A 26,688-nucleotide genomic window follows, 5' to 3' on the forward strand; every position below is an offset into this window, starting at 1 on the left:
GAGTACCATGGAAAAAAAAAAAAAAAATGGAAAGCTGAAGGGCGTAACATGTTCCTTTTTAGCTGCAATGTTTCATGTCATTGGTATTCCACTGGTCTGTGGGCGCAAATCAATACTATCGAGCTGCTGGTGCCCAATAAACTAAGCTGTTGTCTCAATTGCAGTCTCTTTAGCAGCTCTGAAAGAATTTAAAGCCCTTGGAAAAAATCTAGGTATGGACTATATTTACAGTGGCATTTTACTGATCCCCTGGAAAACTCTGACCTTGTGTATTACTTGATTGACGTGGGTATCTTCATCACTGGATTCTAAACAATAAAGCAACTCAATTACAATGATATCAGATCTTTTTGCTTCACAGACATTCAGCTCAAAAGTGAAGTCATGTTTCCATAGACCGCAATTAAAGCATGACATCAAATCAGCTGCATTTCCCAGGATTACGTAATCAGCTGATTATTAGATTAGGCCATCTACATGCGTAAGTGCATATAAAAAGACAGATTTAACAAGCAGGTTAAATCGCCCAGTGTCTCCAGTAATTGTAAATTCATGCGGTATATCAATGAGATGATCACTGCTTTGATCCCAGGCCTTTCAAAAGCACGGTTGGGTAAAAAGTCTCACGTTCCATGAATAATGGAATAATGCTTGTGTCTACTTTAAAAGGGCAATGACTGAGTTTTTTGCTGTCCCGTCTGAGGTGGTTTGATGGGGGCTGCTGATCAATATCACCGGCCAAAACTCACTTTTGAAATTAAAAAAAAAAAAAAAGAGAGAGAGAGAGAGAGAGAAAAAAAGTACTTCCCCACCTATCTGAGATTCAAGACACCTATTGGCATTTTGAACTGCTCAGTGATGGAGGACAATGCAACGAGTGAGCAACACAAGAGCCTCATCCTTCAAATAAAAAAAAAAAGAAAAAGATAATAAGGCACTATTATTATTTGAGTATTTTGCATGGTGATGTAACACTGCTTCAAAAGACATTTCTTTTGGATCTTTGTTCTAACCCTCTCTGTTGTCAGACTTTGTTATTTGTGCCAATAATTGTCACGGCGAGGGGAGGGAGTACCAGAGATGAGAGTAGGGGAGGGGCGGGGGCTGTTGTTGATGATGCTGTTGATGTTGACCACAAATGAAGGATGCAGGGATCTCACAAAGCTGCACATTCCATCTTCATTTCCCATCCAAGAGGAACGTCCAAGTCATCCAAGCATGCGCTCATCCTGTCAGAAAGCGACCTTTTCTAATGGATGATGAGGAGATGAAAAGTACCCTGTTTTGTGCTGCCGGCCCCTGAGGAACACCAGGAAGTGTAATCAGCAATGACCCATGCCAGACTCCACCAATAGCAGGGAGTTCTTCAACATACCCAATCTGCCTCCGGAGAGCTGTGCCTGTAACAGCGGAACAAGCGCTTGATAACAGCGAATGAATTATGAAGCCCCGGACGTCTGTAGGCTCCTTCCATGAATCGCCGCAGTCCCCCCCCACCCACAAACCGGCAGCCTATAATTACATGCAGTGTTGGACACTCTGTGAGATGTGTGCTTGCACAGCACTTCCAAAGAATACCAGACTGCTTTAAATAAACAAATATGTAAAATATCACTGCGGATTGAAGAGAGGTGACCGGCGGGTGCATGACAATCTCACATAAATGGAAAAGCAGCACGGGGCTGAGTGTGCTAAAACAACCTGTCAGGAGTGGCATGATTGCAACTGGGTATGAGGTAATGAGACTGCAGAAACCCGACACAGGCCGCGAGTCTGAGTCCATATACATGAACACAAAGGTGGAACAAAATAAACAAAAACAAAACAAAGAATGCTCGCCGTTTAATGGCAGCACTGTTATTTGTGGTGAAAATAGCCAGAATTCATTCCTTTGACATCCTGTGTGTTATAATGCAGAATTTGTGAATGCTTGGTCCAAAAAATTTGACATTATACTATTACATTCTCATAAGAAAGAAAAGTGCAACACCTCACATCATAGTTCACTGGCTGATGTTTAATTATGTGGTTAATTAATCATTGATTAAGCGCTAATTGATATATTAGTTAGGTACTCACTACCCCTTAATCACTATTAAAGCGTGACGGTTCCTCCAATGCATGGGGTGTGTGTGTGTATGTGTGTGCATGTGTGTGTGTGTGCGCGTGTGCGTGTGTGTGTGTGTTGATTAACCCCACAATAAAGACAAATGTTCATTTAGTACTTTAACTTCTACATTTATCCACTTGCTGTCTTCTATCTCAAACACACAGATACCAGCTAACCCCTAAAAACATATATTTTTTTGTTTTGCAATCCCTTAAAGAATATGCTAATATGTCATTAAGCGCTTATTAATAAATTAAAGACTAACATTGGTAACTGACAGTTTGTCATTATGTCACAGTTTGCGTATTTATTAGCACCCTGGTGGCCGCTGATAATTATAATGCTGCTTAATTATGCAGTCTGTATGCTCGGATAAAGAAATAACATTAGAACATACCAGTGGTTATATATTAGTTCTGCTAATTGCGCTCATCATGTGTGGCCGCAGTTGCTCTGTGCAGCTCCTGTGGGAACGCAGGCCTGTGGCCGACCTGCTCACGTGCTCCGTCATGTGCAGACGCTCAGCCCTCATGCTCCACAACCGCCTTCACTCCTGATTTCAAACAGTAACTCATCCTGACTTCATGTTGCCATAATGCTCAGCATGCCCTTCAAAGTGAAGTGAAGATCATCACCGTTTTCTTACTATGTACTGTGTGGAAAGTCAACAGATGTAAGAAGTCAGCAAATGTAGTCTAAGTAACAGAAATTACATTGGAAACTAATTCCTTTTACGCTCACGCATTTATATTTATAGCTTTATATACTGATATATATAGATATATATTTTTTACATATGTCTTTACATATGTCATCTTCTATTTAATTATGTTTTAATTGATTACTTATTTTATGCATATTTAGAGGTTGAATTATTAGTTCAATACATTATATGTTACATAAAATGCTTTCCAAAAGGATGAACCAAGTCTGACAGTCTCTGCCACCCAGTACTGGGCATCAGAGAGTGCCACATGGAAATTATAAATTATACATTACAATTATACCTCTATCTTATATATACATATTCAATGCTATAGATAGACAGATATAGTTCATTATGCATACAGTCTATGCAAAGGTTCAAAGGTGAAAGATCAATAGATATTAGGGCTGTCAAAATAACATGTTTATTTCGATTAATTAATTATAGAAAAAAATAACGCATTAAAAAACTTAACGCAGATTAATCGCGCTTCATTTCACACTGCTGAAGAAGAAGATGAAGAAGAAGAAGAAGAAGCATAAGAATCGCGCCTCATGGTGCCTTTTGACTGAACATGATGGAGGCAGATGAGAAGACGCTGCTTGGCCCCATGAATGGAACATTTACATTCAAAAAACGCTCAGATGGAACTGTTGAATTTACGTACCATCGGAGTACTTCAAGCCTGAAATATCACCTCAACGCAAAGCACGTAGCAGTGAGCTCAGAGGTCGGAGCTAGCACAGCAGCTGAGGCTAGCGCTAGCGGCCAGCCTCGTCAAGCAACACTCGACGAGGCGTTCAGGCACAAGCTCAGTACGTCTACCTGTGACCGATTAACCAACTCTCTCGCAAAATGGATTGCAATGGACTGCAGGCCAATTTCGTTTAGTTTATTACTGATTGATTCCATCCATCCAGATTAATTTAAATACTTTTAATGTCATTCACAGCAAAAAAAAAAAAAAAATGATATATGTGATTAATTTGGATTAATTAATCACAGATTATGAAATTAATATTACTCTAATTACTCTTATTGCTCTAATGGGGAATGCATAGGTTTATTGATCTGTTTTATATATCTTGTCACTTGTGTTGATAAATATATATTTGTGTAGCCTGCTATTGGTCTTGTGCAATAATTGGAGAACCTGCTGCTAGAACAATAATAATAATTTCCCAATTTGGGATCACTAAAGTAAATGTATCTATCTAAACATGAATGAAAAGTCAACAATAATAAAAATTTTTTTTTTAAAAAAAAGGCATAAAAAGCATGTATAAAATGCATAAAAAGTAAGGCGATACATTTTAGAAGATGTGATTCTCAAGATCTTGTGTGTTGCACAAATCTCCTCTCGCTCCTGTCCTATCCCTGCTGTTCATTTTATCCCCCGCATTTCGTTGCTCACATTTCTTTTGATTGTCTCTCTGACTTCCTTAATCCCCCTTTTTTTTGTTGCTTCCCAACAATCACCAGATAAGCACAAGTAACACATCAAATCAAGCATGCTGCGCTAATGCTTTATTGAAATTGATAGTTTGAACACTATGCGGCAGAACCGGATGATGTAAAATGCAAAGCAGTTCTCATTAAGCTTCTTAGTACATTTAGATGAGTAATACTTGTCACATCTTTGGGATATCACTCCTCAGCCACTTATCTGACTGTGAGGTGATCAATATATGCAACTTTGTCTTTGGATCATCGTCTTCTCAGTTAGTGTACTTCGACTGCTCTGAAATGGGTTTAGTCATGAATTAAAAATTCCCTCTGGTATTTGACAGAGGACTGCACAAATAGTCAGTTTGCAGGAAATTTGTTTTCATGAAATATGCCACTATTATATTCTGAACATGCACATGTTCATTCCCATAATGAACAGGATTAAAAATTTACAGCATCACACACACACACACACACACACACACATGAACGCTGCAGCGAGCCTGGCCTAGTCTTCATAGTAAACTCGCGGGTTATTCCAGGACTCAAGAGTTTTTGTGACAAGACAAGCCTTGTTTACAGCTCCATTTCTAGGCTAGATGCTAAATATCTTCAGACCCTCAAGGTGGCTCTCTGGTTCACAGTTGTTAACTTGGACTGCTTTGCATTTTACAGAATTTACAGGCAAAGACCCGCTTCAATGAAATGATGGAATTGGATGACAGAATGCAAATGCCAAGAAAAATGAAGAAAGGGAATTGATGATTTTTCTGGCCATCAGACGAGCTCATTAAATCTCACAGTCAACTGTCTCTTGCAAATCCCGTCTTGTTGGCGGCTCTGCTATTTACAGCTGGGTCCTTGGCAAAGGAATCATCAGCACCGACCATTATTTACCCAGCAACATTTCCTATTCCATTAGCACATATACTCCTCATATCTCAGGCTGTACCGGAGCTCCAAGTGCAGTCTATGAGTCACCGGTCTAAATGACTGCGCAAAGACAGTGCGGCACTTTATTTACAATCACCTCAAGACTCAGAGAACAAACACTTTTTTAGGGTTAGGTGTCTTCCTCAAGCACACATCAGCGAGAGAGTTTTTTTAGGGACGGGACAGGGACACTCACTGCCCCCACCTACATTTTCCAAGCCTGTCCTGTGATTTCAACCTGGGAGTCCCACTTTTATTTAAGTGACTATTAGTACCCCTAACCCTAACCCTAACCCTTAAGTGACAATTAACCCTAACCCTAACCCTAACCCTAACCCTTACAATTATTCATTTCAAGCAATATACAGCTTTGATAGATTGTTACTTGCGTGTTACACGAGTGCACATAGTGGTGAAATATCCTCTAATTTTGGACTAATCCAGAATGCTATATTTGGGTCTCTCCATTCGCTTCCATGCCAGCGAAACAGTTCCCAACTTTTAGCACATAAAAAAAAAAAAAAACACAAACAAAGTGGACTATGCCAGTATAAAAAATAACAAGCCTGGGTACCCATTTGTGTGTGTGTGTGTGTGTGTGTGTGTGTATGAGAGTGTAATTATGTGTACTTGTGAAAGCGCTCTCAGGTCATTTCTTCCTGGCGCAAGGCTCCTGTGCAGAAGGTTCCTGCAGATGCTACCTGCCGGATCTACTTTACAAAGCCAACAGGAAGATAACAAGAAAAAAAAGCCACCTATTTTCTTCAATAAAAAAGGCCACCAGGGCTAAATTAGCATAATCCACCTTGTTCATGTTCATTTATGTACGAAAAGTGTTATTTTGTTAGCTGTTTTGCGATGGACATGAACGGAGAGACACAAATCCAGTGTTGTGGATTAGCAGCCCAGGGGAGGACAGAGCAGCTAATGAGGAGATTTCACCAGCGTGTGGCCTCGTATCACGTCCAGGTAACCCAACACTGTATCAAAGTTCATTTTCGCTTTATTTAAGGGTTCTAACACAAGTACAAAAAAAAAAAAAGAAGCTTGTGTTAAGCCTGTATCTGGATGCTGTCCGCAGGTACTGGTGTGCGTTGCGGTGTATCAGCAGCCCCAACTGTGATCCACACTGAAGCTTACCTCGTAGAAGGTCAGGGGTCGGGTGTGGCCAGTTGTAGGTCCTGATCAGCTGCCAGTCAAAGTCATCCTCTTGGCCCTGCCGGTACTCACACAAGCTGGGGTCTGAGTCCTCGTCAAAGGTACAGCCAGCTGCAGCCAGAGAGAAGAGAAAAGAACAGGACGTGTTACAAAGACCTGGAAATGTGACCGTAAATGACAGGCGTAAAAAATACGTACAGAAAGTCTTTAGCTCTTAGTCACTTTCTTTGCTCGATAGTACCGGGAGAAAATTGGTAAAAGAAAGGAAATGTGCATGATAACTCTTATTAGTGGAACACCGGAGAAATGATTTCAGAGGATCAAGCACATTACATCACCACAGGCCCACTGTAAATGCCTTAATACATCAAGTCCCAAAGAACCCTTCCAGCTAAAAGCTAAATTACAGCTAATGGCAGGCGCCAGGCGGTCAGCGAGGACTGCGATCCCATTCATTCCCGCAGAAATCCACTGCCATTTGGTTCAATTAGCCCTGTGGTGTGAAAATGACACGCCAGCCACAGGTCGTTCACATAGCCGGAAATGATGGGCAGCGGTGCCAGAACAGTGCAGGGGCTCCGCAGCCGATGGAGGACAAAATTCAGTCCAGCTCGCAGCCTGTCAAGGTGACCCAACTCCGCCTGGCCTCTCACTGTGTGTTCACTATAACCTTTCAGCTCCCATCATCACACAAACCACAGGCTTTTAAAGGCACCGGGAGCCTCAATTGTCGACCTACTGGAAAAAAAAAAAAAACACCCTCCATTCTGTGGTCATGTTTACCGAGTCAGAGAACATAGTGCATTTCAGAAATCATGAAAATGAATAGTCTGGACTTGGTGGGACAAATTCATGGTCACTCAGTAACTGTGTGCTGACGGCTCAGAGAGATATTTCATCCAAACAAAACAGTTCATCTGCACAGACGCACATCATGATGTAACACGGGAACGAGCACATGATGTCCTTGGTTTTACCACTTGTGCAGACTGTATTGATCTGGGCAGTGGTTTTCAGTATGGATAAGAAACTGCAGGTCCAAGGGCGCCCCGGAGGCTCACCAGTTAAGAGCGCATGCCATGTACCAGGGCTTAGTCCCAATCGCAGAGACCAGGGTTCGAATCCGACCTCAGGTCCTTTGCTGCATGTCATCCCCTCTCTCTCACTGCAAAAACTCAAAATCTTACCAAGATTATTTGTCTTATTTCAAGTCAAAAATGTCTTATTACTAGTCAAAATATCTCATTAAACTTAAAATAAGACATGATCACCTCAGAAGTAACTTGTTTTTAGACAATTGTCTCTTGTTTCAAGTGAAAATTTGCGTGAAACAAGTGAAAATTTGCTTGTTTCATTGGCAAAATTTGTTTCTTGTTTCTAGCTAATTTTCACTTATTTCAAGTGAATTTTCACTTTTTCCACTGGCAAATTTTGACAATGAAACAAGCAAATTTTCACTTGTTTCAAGTGAATTTTCACTTGAAACAAGTGAAAATTGTCTAAAAACAATTTACTTCTGAGGTGATCATGTCTTATTTTAAGTGTAATGAGATATTTTGACTAGAAATGAGACATTTTTGACCTGAAATAAGACAAATAATCTTGGTAAGATTTTGCGGTTTTGCAGTGCTCCCCTGCCCTTTGTGTCTCTCTCTACTGTGACTGTCAAATAAAGCCAGAAAATTATTTTTTAAAAAGAAACTACAGATCCAGGTTAAAATAAAAGTGTGATTTGTAAACATCCAGCAGCATTGAGAACAGCAGAAGACCCACCACAGCAAGAGGAGAGACAGTGAGGAGCTGCTCATTTCTAAGACATAGAGCACGGCGCTCTCACATATACAGGCCTGTCACGAATCCACTGAACTGCCCATTGCTCTGTCTGGCCTTGGTTTGGAAGACAAGCCTAACGGCCTTCGTTTTAACTCCAAATGCCCTGAGCTGATTGTGGTCCCAGGACCCTCTTCACTAAGTGATCACATTAAGGCTTGGCAGCAGCTGCTGGTGTTAAAGAGCTACTCTGACTCCATGCCAGCCTATGCTTAAGAGTATCCCGCCCGGGATACTCCCGTCTCGCCCACTGTTGCTTTCTGTGTTTTGTTTAGAAGCTCCATCTGCTTTCTTTAATAGTGTAGAGTAAGTCTGGGAAAAAAAAAAAAAGTTATAATAACGCACCGCAGACAATTCATTCGCGATAAACAGCTAAATCTGTTTCTCATAGGCTAATTTTGGACTGCCACTTTCGCCGTTCCTGCTGACAAACAAGTATCATCCAAACCCCCCCCCCCCCCCCCCCCCCCCCCCCCCCCCCCCCCCCCCCCCCCCACCACCACCACCACCACTCGACCTCCCCCAGTCCCAGCCCTCTTCCCTTCCGCCCCGGAGCTGGCGGAGTGTTTCCGGGTGCGTAAGCAGATCACAGTTTTAATTGCCTCCTGTGCAGCGGCTGCTTGTTGTGCTGCGCCGTGCCCGGTTATGTGAGGATGAGCGGGGTGAGTGGTGGAGCGGGCCCTACGGTGAGGGCCCGCCTTACATGGAGAGCCCTCCAGCTCCAGGAAGAAATGTCACCATCAGACACGTTCCACTGATTCCCCTCATTAAGACTCATCCTTCCCAGCCTCCTTTGCTTTTAGCAGACACGTTCCCCTCAGTGCCCAAATGAGCCTCTCTGGCAGCAGGAGGGCAAGCCCATGTAATTAGAAAAGCCACGTGCACTGTGGTGAGTTCTCAGTGGCCTACATGTGTGTGTGTCAGTGTGTGTGTGGGGGGGTGTCGGGGTGTCGGGGTGCTTGGTGTTTATTTAAAAGTGAATAACATTATAATGAATCTGTCAATGTGCCACACATGCTGAAGCACTAATGACTGTGAGAATAAATTATTTGTGTTTATCACGACCACGGAGAATCTGGCCGACACAGGGACGCGATTTCTCAAATTTCCATCCGATAAGAGTTTAAACGTGAGACAAAGAAGCTTCAGCGGTGGTAATTGCTTATCAGCAGATATAGAGAGGCGCCGTACAACAGCACTCTCCCCGAGCAATGTGCCGCCATGCAGAGCTGCAATAACACCTAGAGACGCGGCTAGCTTTGGACGCCGGGGCCCGAAAATAACTTCAGTGAGCCTCCGTCACGCCTGACAGGTTTCTCAAGAAGAGAACAAAGAGGTATAAATAAATAAATGTGAGGGAATGAATCGTTTTTTTCCCTGTTTGAAAGGTAGGCGAGGCAATTTGCTAAACAAGATCCCATGCTTGTCGGAGGCTACCGTGCCTGGGTTGTTTTTCTGCTTTGATGCCAGCATGCGATCTGTGTTCCAGAGCTCCTCTTGACTCCACACGCTTCCCGGCTCCTTCTCGGTAACTTCTTTACACAGCGAGGCTTGCTTCGTTCCTGCTTTAACTTCGCTGGCGTTCAGCGAGCAGAATGGGGGACTGAATCAAAATCCTTTTATTTTCAACTTTGAGCTCCTGCTTGAAACACCTCACCCCCTTATTTTCCCTGGCAGAGGGACCGTTTCACACTTTTAGCAAAACTAACGTGGACGACTTTATTACGGTGATGGAATAGTGCTGTGAAGAAAGTTTGAAGTCTCTGAAAGTTCATTTCCATATCGTAGTGGAATGAATGGAGACCAACAGCCAGGAAAAGGGAGGAAAAATGACATTGTCTGGATATTACGCTAAACATGCAGAACCACTGGTACGGTCCTTTAACTTTGCTGGTGATCAATAGGCAGAATGCCATGCAACACCTGCCATGCAACCCCATACCATCCAGATACAGCACTGTCAAAACAAAGGCTGTTGGTAGAGGCAGACAGAGAGAAAAAAAAAAAAACTGTAGAATCCTTACAGCGGCACATTAAATATTTAATCAAACCACACCAGTGTGTCGGCCAGGCAGGCCTTCATCGGGGTGTAAAAGATATGAATAGGCCCATACATGTCACCTGAGGTCAAGTGGTACAATTTTAAAGTGGCTTGTGCGACACATTAATGATGTCCAGTGGAAATGGTAGGTACATCTCCAGGGAGGACGTTTCTCAGGAATGAGGAAAAGCCTTGATTTAAACGTGACAGCTGTTCATGTAACAGCATGAACAGCTGTCACGTGGTCGTTTCCGAACCCTCCACGGTTGTAAAAATATCACCATAAATAAGCAGGTAAAACTTCACACTTTGACACAGAAGGTGAAAAACTGCGGATTGCACAAAAAAAATGAAATTAATGAAGAATAATGAATAAAAAAAACTAAAAAAAAAAAAAAAAGGAAAAGCAGTAGGGAAAATGAACAGGTAGAAGTGCTCATATTTTCCTTTATCCTCAGAAGTAGAAATGGGCAAGTCATGTCGTCCACCTCCAATATGACGGCAGTTCCTCCGTGACCAATATCCATTTAACCCCGGTTCTAACGCAGCGTTTTGATCAGATTCCATTCAGCTCAGGTTTCATTATCATTTTAACGCCAGATGTCTGCCTGGGAGAACCTGGCCAATGTGGCGTGAGAGGATTTTACTCAACTGTGTGGAAAATCTGCAGCGAAAACCTGCCACAACTTAAACCACCTAAAAGAATCTCCGTCGTCTGTGATTATCTAAAATCCTGTTCCAGAGGCCCGGGACCCTTTCTCACCCTGACGGGACATAAAACGAAGTGCAAAAACGCAGAGTGTTTGTGATTGTTTTGTAATTGTTTGGCGAGAAAACGGCCATTGAGTCCCATTAGTGGTGTTTGGGTCGGATCAAAGTCGTGCACTAGCAGGAAGAGTATAACTCTGCTGCACAATGTGTCTCTGAGGCAGCCAGAAGAGGCCCTGGAGGCAGATTAATGGAGGAAGGTGTACAGCAGGCTAAAGTGCTTGTGATGGACCCCGGGTGCGGCTGTCCAGTGCAGCCCGCTTCTACAGTGAACAGCACAGTACTAACCTGACTAATAGCCTCCACACCAGGCACATCATAAATACATCGCGACGGAGAGGAGGAGAACACAAGCCTCTTCTATAGCATTTATCCTGGAGAGGCAGAAATAAATTAGAGGGACGAGACAGGAACCGTGGGCTGGGTGAAGGGCCCTTAAAACAGAAGAAGAAAAGAGAGAGAGCAAAGAGAGGGAGGAGTGGAGACGATGAGGACGGCTAATGCAGATCATGTTACACCAAGGGAAATTCGTGAGAAACACAAGATTTTTTTTTTTTTTTTTTTTTTTTTTTTTTCAAGGATATGTAAAAGACCAAGAGTAAATCAAAGAAGTCCAGCAGAAGGGCAGCTCTCTATTGATTACGCCGTTCCAGTGCAATCCTCCAGTGGGTTTAAAACGTCTATATAGAGATTTAACAAGGACGCTCGTTTGTGGTTACTCTTACCAGGAGAGCGGTGATTACACACTGAAGGGCGGAGTGATGACTGGCGCTCTGGACAGACATCCCTAATAGAACAAGTGCTGTATGGATGGCTGCCAGCCTGAAAGATTGTCTTTCACTTTTCATTTGTACAACAAGAGATGGAAATGCTGAAATATCCGCAAAGAGGATCTATACAGGCTTCCTTTCTGCTCAGCATCATCCTGATTGCTGTCTTGTTTTTTTTTTTTTTCTTTTTTCTAAAAGAGAAAAGCCGCTCATACTTGTGGTTTAAAGCCCTGACTGCCACAGAAAATAGGAGTAACTCAGCTGCGTTTTTTTGCTTCAAATCGTTCTTGTCACTAAGTGTGCATTACTTTTTTGGAAAGTTAGAGACGGAATTCACTGGACAAAACCCAACCAAAATCTCCAACTCTGCTGATAAGGCGGTTCTATCTGTTAAAGAGGCATTTCCCAAAGCATTAAATCAAACTCCTGAGGCATGCCGTCTTATATTGTGTAACCGGCAGCACCGTTCTGCTGGCACTCCTTTAATCAGAGGCTTCTAAGATATAGCGGCTCTATTGGGACCGGGAATCCAGGATGTTCTGCTGCTCCCTCTTGTTTGCTTTGAGATAAAGCACCGTTGCTGCGTGATTTGCATTTAAGCGAATGCAGGCAATGCATCAGCTCTGACAAGTTTACTTATTGAGAGAAGGAAGCAGGGGGGAAGAGACACGGGCATGCAGCTCATCAATACTGAGCCAGCAGCAGAACAATCCTACGACCACTCCTCTAAAGACCATCAATAACGCCCACACTTTCAAACAAATTTCCCCCTTCCAGAAGGAGGATTTCCAGACAGGAGAATACCTACAACAAGAAAACCAGGGTAATAAATAGTAGGATGAATGGAGGGGGGGAAGGAAAGTCAGAAAAAAATACTATGTTGGTTTTATAACAGTGTTGGTAGACGGGGTTCAACTAATATGGGCTTTAAAGGATGATCATGTTATCAATATCTTAGACTGAGCTGATAGCTGATATTTTGTGCCAGTATTCCGTATCTATAAAAATATGTTTTGCTAAGGATATTGGGTTGCTCTGTGCTCCCCTGGGCTGCTAATCCACAATCCTGTATTTCTATCTCTCCATTCACTTCCACAGCAAAACAACTCTCAAAAATAACACTTTTAGCCCAGAAATGAACAAGAGCAAAGTGCATTATGCCGATATAAAAACGAGTCCTAGTTTCCTTTTTTCATGTTATTACAATTATTTGTTAAAGTACTATCAGCTTGTTTCTTCCTGCCCCAAGGTCACTATCCAGAGGTTTCCTGCAGACGCTACCTGCTGACTCGACTTCCCAATTCAAACAGGGAAAATAAGAAGACAAGAGCTGTTTAATTTCCTCAAAAAAATGGGAACCAGGACTTGATGTTGTTTGCACGGGCATAATCAGCTTTGGTTCTGTTTGTTTATGGGCTAAAAGTGCTATTTTGGGAGCCGTTTTGCCGTGCAATGGAAGTGAATAGAGAGATAGAGATTTGCAGCCCGGGAGCTCTAAACAACTATTTGCATAGTGCTCCTATTCATTTAGAGCTCCTAGATGTTTCACCAGCAGGCGGACTCATACAGCTCCCAGGTAGTTATACCCAACATTCTACAAAAAGTTCAATTTAGCTTTAATTAGCCTTGGGATTAATTAGCCGCTAAAATAAAAAAATATTTAGATATTGTGCAAAACGCATAATTTAACAATGAGTATCTAAAATTTCATGAAAATCAAATATCAATGCAGGTTTGCCAAACTGTTTTTATGTAGCAGAGCGGCACTTCCACTATATTACCAGAGGATGGCCTGATGATATGATATGATATGATATTATGGGCCCCTACTTTGTACCGTACATAACAACAGGCCAAGAATGCAGCCACTGGGTCTGGCCTAATAAGAAGTGAATGAAAAAGTGCACGAAAAGAGTAGAAATTTCATTTAGGTGAGACTGCCAGCTATCATCACCTTTGTGAAATAATAGAATGCATACTGGGGGAAGGAGCTGCAATCATTTATCATGATACAGGGATGATCTCTATGTATGTTGTGATGGATGAGCTGAACTGCTGCGCTCTCGTGACCTTTACAAGAAACAAAATGCAGAATAAATGGTCCGGCGATGGGTATGTGCTTGTCCAATCTCAGACAAAGCTGCTCATTACTCTCCATAAAATGAGTGGTGCCAATGTACTGGATCTAAGCTGCTATGTGCTTTACATATACCCGTGCACGTCCCTCATATGCCCCTCTTTCCTGCATCCTGTTTACCTCTTTCCCTCCTATTTCTGTCTTCTTCTGCTGTTTGGGTGAAACCCTGCCCTATTCTGACTCACAGGACTGGGCAGGAGTGAGGAAGAACACACAGGGTGGCAAATGGCAAAATCTAATTTCCCTCTAACTGCATGCTGCACTATTTGCACTCTGAGCTGGGAGCGTATGGCAAGATTGGCACTGCAGGGCATATGCTGTTGTGTGAAATTGTTTCATTACTGGTTCCAGTCCCTACCCACAACTCAGCCCCAATCACAGGAAAACTCCCAATAGCTGGATTTGACCAATATGGGTTTTTGGAAGGCCGATACAGATCCCTGTAGTATTCCTGGACTGAACCACTGGCTTATATATTCTGATCATCTTCAAATGGGCAATGCATGAAGAACTTTCATGCATACGTGAGTGGAATATGATCCAAAGGTCACATTAGAATAGATGTTAAAGGACCATACAAGTAATTCTGCACAATATGGAAAAAAAAAAATGCATAAACTTCACATTTCTGCTCATCTTTTCACAAAGCAAGCAGTCGTATTTTAGTGCTGTGATATCATTTTTCCTGCCTTTTATCCAGCCATTGGTTTGCATTCCTTCCACTATGATATGAAAATGAACTTTCAGAGACTTCAAACTTTCGCCGGTATTTGGCTTTGATGATTTGAAACTGGGCAGAGTGAAACAGGGAAAACAGTCCCCGGGGAAACATTTGTTTTACACAGCCAATTATCAGTTCTGTGGTTTATGAATGGTGATGACTTTGTTAGCCGCAGAAGCAGAACATTACAAGGTGGCCGTTACAACCGAAAACTCTAATTTGAAAAACAAGGGATTTTGATTAGATGTTGCGAAATCTTTATTACCAGCTCATTATTTGCAAAACTTGTTGATTGTTGCAGTGTAAAATGTGTGGAAATTGTAGTAAATGTAGTAAATATATCAATATTATGATAAAAATAAAAGAAAAAAATGATAAAAATGAAAAAAAAAATCAAATTCCATGCTATTCATCATATAAGAAGTGGCTGATATCCAATATTTAAAAAGTCGGCGATCTAAAGGTAGCGCTACCCAACACTGCAGTCCAAGCGCACTGCAAAAACTCAAAATCTTACCAAGATTATTTGTCTTATTTCAAGTCAAAAATGTCTTATTACTAGTCAAAATATCTCATTACACTTAAAATAAGACATGATCACCTCAGAAGTGACTTGTTTTTAGACAATTGTCTCTTGTTTCAAGTGAAAATTTGCTTGAAACAAGTGAAAATTTGCTTGTTTCATTGGCAAAATTTATTTCTTGTTTCTAGCTAATTTTCACTTATTTCAAGTGAATTTTTACTTTTTCCACTGGCAAATTTTGCCAATGAAACAAGACAATTTTCACTTGTTTCAAGCTAATTTTCACTTGAAACAAGTGAAAATTGTCTAAAAACAATTTACATCTGAGGTGATCATGTCTTATTTTAAGTGTAATGAGATATTTTGACTTGAAATAAGACAAATAATCTTGGTAAGATTCGCGTTTTTGCAGTGCGAACTAGTGCATGAGTAAGGGGCGGGGATAAAATAGAGAGATTCGGAGCTAGGTAGAGGCTCAAAACTATTCTACCCCTGGTTAAAAAAAAAAAAAAAGAAAACACATCAAGAGGATACATAAATTATATCTGCCAACAATTTATTTAGGTGAAAAAGAGAGTCACGAAGCAGCCGCTACGGACAAAGCAGGCACTTTTCATTAGAGACGGCTCTATCCTTTCATTTCTCATTTAATCTTTCCATTTCCCCCTTCCACAGAGACATCAATTACAGGCCTCCATCTCCTGCAATCTGAAGCTGCTCTCTAAACCTATCGGAACTGCTTAACCAGTTAATGCTATTGTTAGGGATGCCATGAGGAGAGGGGCGCATGAATAGAGGTTGATGAATAAAAACAGACCTTGTCCGACAGGGCTCAAATCAGACTAATTAAGAAGACGACGGGCTTTTCTTCGGCACCTGCATTACAGCAGTGAGTCTCTTCACTGATAGAGAAAGGGAGGAAAATGACAGATACACTCAACTGTTACATATGAAAATTTAATCAAGAGTGCTGGAGGAGACACTTTTTCCCTTCATGTGGAAAGCTGCTTTAAGTGGTTATGTCAAGTCTTTTTTGTCCCCTGCAACAGAGGAATATTCATTTAAGGGCTGACCTAAATGCATTACTTGAAAGCTTTATATCTCTATTTAGTGGTGATATATTCACATTGGAAGCTAATACAGTTCTCCATCCTTAAATTGGTCCTTGCCACCGAGATGGTAAAGCGTATATATATTTTTCCATACCAATCAGCGGTCTTTAAAAAGGGTCATAATTTTGTTTAACGGCATGAAAAAACTTAACATCAAACAACAGATCTAAAGTTCCCAAAAATAAGGACCTCAAAAATCTCTCATCTTCGTGTTGTTTGGACTTATGGTAATGGCGTGCATTGATTTACCCAACATGCAAGATTGCATGATGTCACAACCAAACACCCAGCGGCTTCCATGTCGATTTCCATACAATCAAATGGTAAAAATAAACACTCTGAATCGCTGGAAGCAGACTGAACTCAGTCATGTGGAAACACAAACTAGGGAACAACTGTATCGCAGCGGGACTGATGGTGATGGTTATTCCTTCATGGAATTTTCTGTGGTTCATTCTGCCCTCCGTGTTGGGTGCAGAATGTGTTTCGCGCTGAGGCCCGGAATTCGCTGTGGGTGGCGTCTGCAGTGCCTGCTCCGCCACAGATACAGAAAACTCAGCAAGCCATTCTTTATGTCTTATATTTATTTATTTATTGCAAGAGAAGGAGAAGTGTGCGGAATACCAAGTGGCCAGATGCAGGGATTCAGATGACAACCGCCTCCACCCATCCCCTCGTCCTCAGACTCCATCTGAGCTCCGCATGCCCCATCACCGTTGATCCAGCCCATCCCTTGGGTACTATGCGCGGCTGCAGGGGCCTGACCTCCATTACTGAGACAGGAGCCTCACTGCACAGCCCCTTCCACATCCCCACATCCCCCTCCACCACCACGCTACCAGGCACATGGTTAGAAAACACACAGTACCTAAGGCTTTTCCCTTAACTACCTTAGTTGATTCCAAGCAAACACCAGGTCCAAAGGGGTTTGAGACCAAATCAAAACTGAGACCAGAACAAACTCAGTCCTGCTCAATACCGATGCCAAAATGTAATTCCACATGCAAAAACAATACCTAAGGAGATTTCTTGCATATTAAGAGAGATGCAGATCTATCTGCACAAGCTCAGTATGACTCTTCATTTTCAACTAATCAATGGATATAGGATTGTCTGTATAATGGGAATGTATAAAAGTTTAAGGCCTGTTACATAAACATTCTTCTAAAGGTGAAACACAACCCCAAATATTCACAAAATTGTCAATTTTTTAAAATGCCAAGACCAAGAAAAGTCTTGTTCCTAAAAGGTACAAGACTGAGACGAGTCCAAGATGTCAAAAAAATTAGCCTCGAGGACAGATTGTCGTACTACAGCCCTGGAGTCATGTCCAGTATAAATAAAGAATAACACGTGCAGACAGAGATGAGAGGCTCAAGAGGCCGAAGTTAGAAGAGGCAAGACGGTGATTTAAGCAACTTAGAGCATGATGCGAAGGTCGGTAGCAGCTGAATCGGTGACAGCGCCTCAGAGTTTATCCCAGACGCCCTCCTGGGATTTTGGCTCTACAGTGTCTGGAGTACATAAAGCCATGGATCCATCCTGCCTGGTGTCAACAGTACAGGATGCTGCTGCCGGTGTAATGGTGTGGTGAATGTTTACTTGGCTCACATTACGCTTTGTAGTACCAATGTAGCATCGTTTGAACACCGATCAACTAAACACTATTGCTGCAAAAAAGCATCGCTTCAAAGCCACAGTCTAGCTTTTTTTTTTCAAACTCCTTTCAAAAGAACTAAAACAGCCACAGCTGTGCTTGCTGAGCTGTTAGAAGATATCTATCCTGTATGCAACATGCAACACGTCTCTCCAGACCCACGTCTAATCTCAGCCAGTCATGCTACAACAGATGTCTAGACATAAACTGAGAAAGTATCTTTTATTGAACGAAGGCAATCAAAGTCCTTAGCCCTGTATTTCTGATCAGCCTTAGCAAATAAGATCAATCGCATCTAAAACTGAACATGGGGACCTTGCAGCGGACATCCTAAGCTTTCAGAAGACGCCTGGCTTTTCAACTGTCATTGATATTTTGTGACTCAAATAGCGGTTGTCACCACTAGGAGGCTCCAGTAGATTTGTTTTGTAAAAAGTCAATCAGTTAGTAAGTCAGAAAGTGACATTTGAGTTTCTAGGCCAAGCAAGGTTCCGGCAATAAAGTTATATCCCCTCAGCATGTCTCAGGAACATGGCAGTCACTTGAGCTCAGTCCAGATCTCAACCCCATTAGAGATCTTAGCGATGAGGTGAAACAGCATGAACGTGCCGCAGGAACTCTGACATTCACAAGTCAGCGTGGCCCGAGATCCCTGTGAAACATTTCTCGCATCTTGTTGAACTCAAGCCTTGGAAAAATTCAGGCGATTCCGGAGGCAAAAACGGGGGACCTGCCCGATACAAACTAGGCAGATGTAATGAAACAAATACTGAGTGTATCCTAAAAAACAGTGCCGCCCAGGACCCAATCATCAAAAAGTAAAGCAAAATAAACAAGCCTCCGTGAAGCTCCTATCCTAACACCTAAATCCCAGCACGCACGTACGCAGACACACATACACATAAACAGTATGCTAAACCCACTTAATAAGGCACCATAACCACAGCAATGAGAGCCCCCTACTGAGGGAGATCAGTGCTCCCCAGAGAGAGTCACACTGTCTTTGCTTCGACTTAATTACAGCTCACACCTCTCCTCTCACACTGCAGAGAGAGAGAAGAGAGGGCTTTGATTCAGATGCCCTGTGGAACACTTGATCCTTTCCTTCCGGTGGCATCATTTACTCCCTTTTCTAAGCCGTTCAGTCTTTGGCTTCTCTCTTTTTTCCTCACCCCTCATTTTCCCCAACCAAGAAAGCGTAGGCTTGAGGAAACATCAAGGATCTTTCTAGTAGTGGTAGCATGTTTCCATTCAGATGCACATACCCTTTATCTCCCAGACTCCCAAACACGGCAGCTGTAAGGCTCTGCTATACACAGAGCACTGCTGCAAAAACAAGCGGTAACAAGGCCTCAAATCACATCAGAGCAGGATCTTCAGTTCAGCCACCTGAGAACAAAGCAGTAGCACCCTATACATTAAAATGAGCACTCATGATAAGAGGCTTAGCCAAGACAGATAGAGAATAATTGCCTCAATGGCCTAAAAACTTGACGTAATTGCACCTGATTATTTTAATGTACTTTTCTGAGCTGCTTAATTTCAGCTCATTGGAAAATAATGCCAACGGTTATTTACAGAAATGCAGAAAGAAAGAACGAAAGAAAGAAAGAAGAGTTCTATTAGTATTTAAACTTAGATATGGTGTATTCTCTTTAAAGTGCTGCCCTCTTTCTCACATGCACACAAAGACAACACACAAATACATCAGGTTCAAAAGACCAATAACCATACATAAATATGCAGAACATCCACACGGTGCATACATATTCATACGGCTACACTTAATATTTATAGCCATACCATCTGCATATTGTCAACCTAAATGAAAAACAAATATTGCTCAATTTCTGCGGTGGCGTAAGCATGTTTGTTCTTAGCGCTCCCGTTACTGTAGTATTAACAACGGAGCAAAGCAAACAATTTGTAGAGCATGACATTTCACTGAGGCAAAAATGTTCTATTCAGCACGGGGAGGCGTCTTGCACAGCGAGAAAAACCCCTCATGCACTAAGTCCGACTTCGAATCGGAGAAAAACAAGAGAGGTTGAAAGGTCAAACTTTGACAGCAGAACAGAATAAGGAAGGTCACGCTGTGGAAAGTAGGTCTGCCGTGCATTCTGTTATTCATCCGCAGAGATAAGTGGAGTGCAAAATGCAGAGGCTTCTCAGGTCCAGCAGACCAGAGACCCGATGCAATTGCTAAAATGCTTTTGTAGCGACATAATCTAATAATGGCGAATAATGTCCTGTTTGGTCAGAGTATAATGCAGTGTCGGGGTGTTGCTTCTGCACCGAGAGCCTGCAGTGTTACACAGGGATCTGATTAGTCAGGTTTCTTGTAGGAATGTGGCAGGCAGGCCCAGCTGTCATATAGAGGCTCTTGTGGTGACGTAACACCGTCTGGCAGCCGTATTGGCATTTCTCAGCTGTTGGACAACAGTCACTGTGAACAACTGGTTGCATTTGTCTCAGCAGAGCTCAGCGGACACGGCCAACTTCTGCGCTATTTTTGACTCAGAACTGATCATTTCACCACAAAGAAGCTGATACGTTTTGTATAGATAGAAGATAGTAGTATGTTACCTCACTACACTGCAAAAAGTCAAAATCTTACCAAGATTATTTGTCTTATTTCAAGTAAAAATGTCTGATTTCAGAAACAAATTCTGCCAATGGAACAAGCAAATTTTTACTTGTTCACTTGTGTCACAAGTAAAAATTTGCTTGTTCCATTGGCAAAATTTGTTTCTTGTTTCAAGCTAATTTTCACTTGTTTCAAGTAGATTTTCACTTGAAACAAGTGAAAATTGTCTAAAGACAAGTTATTTCTGATCTGATCATGTCTTATTTTAAGTGTAATGAGATATTTTGACTAGAAATCAGACATTTTACTTGAAATAAGACAAATAATCTTGGTAAGATTTTGACTTTTTGCAGTGTAAACATGGCAATGATGCTCTGATTTACACACAGATAAGCCCTGTCTCCTATCAGTTACATTCTAACCTATCTAACCTTTCCCTAACCTTAACCGTGTAGTTTTGGTGGCTAATGAAACTGGCTAAAGTGCTGTGATAAATGTGTTTGTGATACATCAGAAACAAACAGTAATCTGTGACAAAACATGTTTACCCCTCAACGTAATTAAGAATACAGTTTGGTGGTATGGGAACATGATTTTTGGGAGACAGGGTGGCACAAATTTAGCCTGTCTACTAGAGGCTTGCATGTTAACATTTGTTTTCCTGAAATTAACTTGTAAAAAAAAAAAAAAAAAAAAAAAAGCTTTACTGAGGTGAGTCTTCTTCAGTTTCCTCAGTTACACAAAAAAAAGAAGAAAAAAAAGAAAATATCGTTCCAGTGTAAGGTATGTTTTTGGAGTGAACAAAAGAAAATCCAGCCATGCACTATGGCCACTCACCCAGCATTGAGGTTTTTGCCATACGAGCCCACGCTGTCAGGAGTGACCACTGGGGGGGGGAAATCCTCTCAGTGCACAGGAGGCGGCACGCTTTGAAGATGAAGACGTTGTTTTAAATAAAAAATACAAAGCATCAAGTCATTTCCGCTTTTTTTTTTTGCAGGAAGCATTAGATTTACTTTTGCCTCTCTGGTCCCTTTGGTATCCTTGAAGACCAGAGGAGCTGGAGCACTGAAGAAATTGGCATGCTGTGTGCGGTGTATTGGCAGACAACGCAGGATTTGCATTGCAATCCTCAAAATTCAAAGCATGACCTCTCTTTGTCATTTCAGCACCTCCAGTAAAAACGGCATCATGCTTCCATCATCACTGACCTGAAGCATCTGATCCTCTCAGAGGTTAATTAAAATAAGTATGTCTAAAAATTTTAACACAACTAACAGTAATGTACCTTGAATTATTAAAGGCTCTCCCCCCGTAGTGTTTCCTTTTAGACAGCAGCACCAGCACTTTTCATACTTTACCGATTACAGCCCTTCACAAAGCGACAGCCGCAGAAATATGCACCTCCGTGGATACTGTACCAAAAACAACGGTGAGCAAAGAGTGTTTGAGATATAGGTCTCAAGAGACGGGGGCCTGTAATTACCACTGCCAGGGGCCCCACTTCAACTTGCAGTGTTGTGTTCGCAGGGCACCCTCACGCCGGCCCTTAGCACTCACAATGGCACTGCAATGTCAGCCCTGCCCCGCGTCGACACGCCGCACCACCGGCCCCAACAACAGACGATAACCTGCTTCACGGGGCAGTATAAGCCGATAATTAGGTGCTTAACCACGGTCATACAGAAGTACAGATCTGATATGTGGGGCTCTCAAGTCACCGGGGAGGAGTTAAAAGACTGTAGAGCAAGGGTAAAGAATTACAAGGGCTGGGAATTGGTGCTGCATGTTAATGGCGGCCGATACAGAGGCAAGATTCCCACACCGGCCCGCACCGGCCATCTGGGCTGAGTTACAGGGCAACCGGGACTCTGTGGAGGATGAGTCGAGTCGCTTGAGTGTGTCCGCACGCACATGGATGTGTGTATACGCGCGCATCAGCGTGAGTGTGTGTGTATGAGGCCACATGGGGGGATACGTGCAAGCATGCGCAGAAGCTTACGCGTCTGTCTTCGGAGCATTAACCAAGGAATGAAAGTTTATGGTGTGGTAATATCCATTATGACACTTAAGCCGTTGTTCAGATAATATTTTAATGCTCTCTATCTATCACTCCAGCTCGACCGCTGAGGCCCCCCCTGACAGCGCAGATCCCGTCCTCATTTACCATTCACACTCTCCGTAGCAGCTGCCAATATTTTACAAGAAGCAGCACACAGGCTGGGTCACAGAGCAAACACATCAGCTTGTTCTTCATTTAGCACCACTTGGCATCTGGCCTCTCGCAGCGAACACATCCGCGCCGAGCTGAAAAGCGGAAAACGGAGATAAATATAATGCGAGCGAACGTTCAATTGATCCTCAATGAGAACGCATGCACCAAGTCGAATGCGCAAATTGCACAGCCTTTGGTTGCGGAGCCAAGTGTGTGCCTGTGTGTGTGTGTGTGTGTGTTTGTGTGAGGACATGAGGGTTTCAAAGATTTGTGCCAATGTTTTTGCACTGAAGTTTCATGCCCGAAAAATGCTTAATATTCAGTCTTTCTCCCCAAAGTTTATACTCGTCCAGGTGAAAAAGCTACTCAGATGGCATTTATGTTTTCATGGGACACTAAAACTGTCCATGTAAACCCAGACAAATGAAATCCTTCTAGGGTTAGGCGCTTTTGCAGACAGGATGATCCCCCCACACCTATTCGGTGCTAAGGGAAACTCGGGGATACATTACTGTCCTTAGATGAAAATTTAATTTACAGTAAAACATCACCGAGGAAGTGAATGAATAATTAAAACGTGCCAAGACAATAAAACTGCATTACACGTTTTCGACTCCCATTCCTGAAGCAGTTGAGTGAAACACTTCTGCACCACTCAGGCACTTCAAAGGTTTATCAAGCTAACCATAGTGTGTCTGTGTGTGCGTGTGCGCGCGTGTGTGTGTGTGTGTATGTGTGCATTTGCAGACACAGTGTCCCTTCAAGGTGAGGCGGTGGGCTCCTTGCCAGCACCGACCCCTCTGCAGGTAGTGTGAGGAAAGATGTGGGGTATCAGCGCATCCATATGTCTTGCCTTGCTCAGGGAGGCTGTGTCAGGGAACGGGAAGCGCAAAGTGCCCTCCTACTGTATCAGCGATGCCTTCAGGACAACTGGGAAACTAGGGAACCGCCGACTTCGGACAAGGAACAATCTGCTGCAATGTCCCAACAACGGTTCTCCTTTTTAATTACAAACTGGGGCCTCTTCTCTGAGCTCAGCTGAATTCCCCAACATATTCAGTATTTCCATGAATTCACATAAACACCACAGTAAATCAACAAGACACATCAACATGTGTTTGTATTTCAAATGACGTCACCATCCATGTAATGTGTACTCTGCTCTTTCTTTTGGGCATCCTACCTCAACCTCTTGAATGCTGTAATGTGCAAGGAAAGAATTTCCAGGTGTAAAATTTCCCATTTCCCAGCTGTCATGAATGCAGCATGAGCATCGACCTTCTGATGCAAGTTCAGTCTGGCTCTCAGGCCCCATGCCGCATTCATATCATATCAAGCGTACTGTAAACACAAGCTGGCGACTATGGGAAAAGCACTCACATCTGCCGCCCAGGTATGGGAACTGTCTGATGACTCTAATATCTCCCTGCAGAAGTGCATCAGCACCAGTCCCAAACATGAAAGCTAATCCGCCAGAGTCAGCAGTGCAAGGTTATAGCCCTCAAAATTAGTTTTAGCCACACTAATGTAACTCAGAAAAGCTCATTTCTGTTGTAGTTTTATGGTTGCTTTTAAAGCAGAACTAGATCATGTTTTTTTTTTTTTACCCTTTTCATCTGATTGATGGACCAAACTGATTTTTTTCTCCTTTTTTTTTTTTTTTTTTTTAAATTCAACATAGAAAGCAGGTGTACATTTGAAAGCAGCCTCTATACATTCAATAGAAGGGACATCTGCTCAATAACAAAATAATAAAAATCTAACTAAGGTTGGGCCACAACAGTTATTACAGTTATAACTAAGTGTCCATGATTATCACAGACAGAAAAAATACCTGCACTTTCACACAACTTTTACCAAACTGATTTTTGATCAAAACTAATTTGATCAAAAATATGGTGCCATGCAGGTGTGTAATAAACTTGAGACATGATCAGTTATTTCTCTATATAGCTACTGTTTGCAGTGTTGGGGATGCTGCCCTCCAATACAGCACAGTAGCACCAATTGGCAGTGTCGGAAATTAAGGGCAAAAGGGCAAAAAAATCTAAGAATGCCCCTAAAAACCATTAGCGAGGGGCAAAAACTGCCCCCAAGATTTAGAATAAAATGATTTTATATAGGCCAATATTGAATCCTACATTATCCAATCATTTTATTTTCATTCAGTTCCTTTAATTTCCATTTCTGTCCAGAACACACCTCACCAAAAACAGCTGTTATTCACACTAGGCTGCTGTTACGATACGTGGCAGAGGCCAGGCAACCCTGCACCTGTAGTGAAGTTGGCTGCAGCGACGGGCCGGTACCTCATTAAAAAAAAAAGCTCCTGGGCTGTCACCAGTGCCACCCCCACAAATACGACGACAAACAAAGTTGCCGCTTCTACACCTGAAAAATGGAAAATAGGCTGGCTTGGTGCTGAAGAGGTGAATAAGACGACACATGCAGTGCTCACCCACCCAAACATAGCATTGGACCACTAATCATGACTTTGGAAGCAAATAGAGCAGGTAAAAAAAGTATTCAGCTCACCGGCACCAAACAAGCAAGCATCATGGATTTGCTTATGGTATGTAACATTAACATAGATAATACACACTTTAAAATGGGTTTGATCTGGCACATTAGCTAACACCAGTGTTATGATCAGTGGGCTGATCAGCACTGTTGACTAACATGACTGAGCTCAATGCACCAGGTTAAATAAACTGTTTAGCCCCCAACATATTTTTTTCTGATGCAGTGCTGGATACTAGAGTTGATAATTTATCCATGCTCAAAATGCCAGCAGGGCTGAATTTGGGGATGAAATAAGGCAAAAAATTTCAACTGCAGTTATTTCTAGAACTGCATCAATACTCATTTTGTTGCTTGAGCACTCATTTGTAATTCTGTGAGACACCTGAGGTTGTGGGATGCAGTGAATCAGACCCACAGTGATGAAACTGAAGCTAGACTGGTTTTGACTCGTAAGATGAATGTGACATTATCCCAACCAGAACTTTTGTTGAATCTAATTAGATCGAGGCCATTAAACGGTCATAATCTCATGATAATTATCTTGTCCTGCCACCTAGTAGTTTATACTTAACTCTTCCTGAATAAAATATTAGTTGTCGAGAGGGAATAGACCAGGATTGTTTTGCTCTTCATGCGCTTATAGTTGTCGTTAGAAAATGTAGACTGTTATTACAAATGAGACATTTTATTACATATAAATGCACTGAGAAGTTGATTAAATACCACTTTTACATTGTAAATGCAATAAAAATGCACCTTTATGCAGAACATTTTGTAAATGTCCCTTTTTTTTTTTTTTTTTTTTTTTTTTTTTTTAGATAGTGGGGGCAAATGTTGGCCCCCAAATATTTTGTAAATTTCCTACAACGCTAATTGACCACCCCCAGAAATCAAACCCCAAATGGTGTAAAAAAACAAGCTTTGGGTGCCTTTAGAGTTGATTTTCAAGAAGCTGTGGATTTATGGTAGAGCAACAAGTGAGATTTTGTTTCAAAGTGCAACAATATGAAAGAGAAAGATGGGAAAACAGGGTCCAGACACAGACTGAAGTTGCGCTTTAAAGATTCAGTACAATGATTTTAACTCCGGGAAAGTTTTGCTATTGATTTCTAACACAAGCAACTTTTTTTTTTTTTTAGTGGTTAGATGGTCCAACCGTCTACTACCGACCAATATTTCTGTCTGGAACAAATATCCAGGCAATTTGGCATCTCATTAGCCATGCCTGTCGACCAGTCAGAGCATTCAATAACAATTGGTTGCATGTGCCACCACCTGCACCTGGAGGTAGACTGGAATTCTACTTTTTTATTCTATTGACAGTCAACCAAAGGCCACTAGCCTCATTTCCACAATGCCAACTTTGTCAAATTATACCATGACCCTGATCATTGCAATTCACTTTGCACTGCACCTTTAAAGCAGTGGTTCTCATATGGTGCATGCCC

General features: G+C 42.2%; 1 protein-coding gene across 1 annotated transcript in view; it reads right to left on the bottom strand.

The window, feature by feature from the left end:
- Positions 1-6,812, bottom strand: part of ptprua (protein tyrosine phosphatase receptor type Ua) — a 131,801-nt gene extending 124,989 nt beyond the window's left edge. Inside the window, 2 exon segments of the mRNA XM_030062985.1 lie at positions 6,339-6,467; positions 6,764-6,812. Of these exon segments, the coding sequence (XP_029918845.1) occupies positions 6,339-6,467; positions 6,764-6,812 (178 nt within the window).
- Between the last annotated feature and the right edge of the window lie 19,876 nt (positions 6,813-26,688).

The sequence above is a fragment of the Myripristis murdjan genome, chromosome 11 (assembly GCF_902150065.1).
Source record: "Myripristis murdjan chromosome 11, fMyrMur1.1, whole genome shotgun sequence".
NCBI classification, from domain to species: domain Eukaryota; kingdom Metazoa; phylum Chordata; class Actinopteri; order Holocentriformes; family Holocentridae; genus Myripristis; species Myripristis murdjan.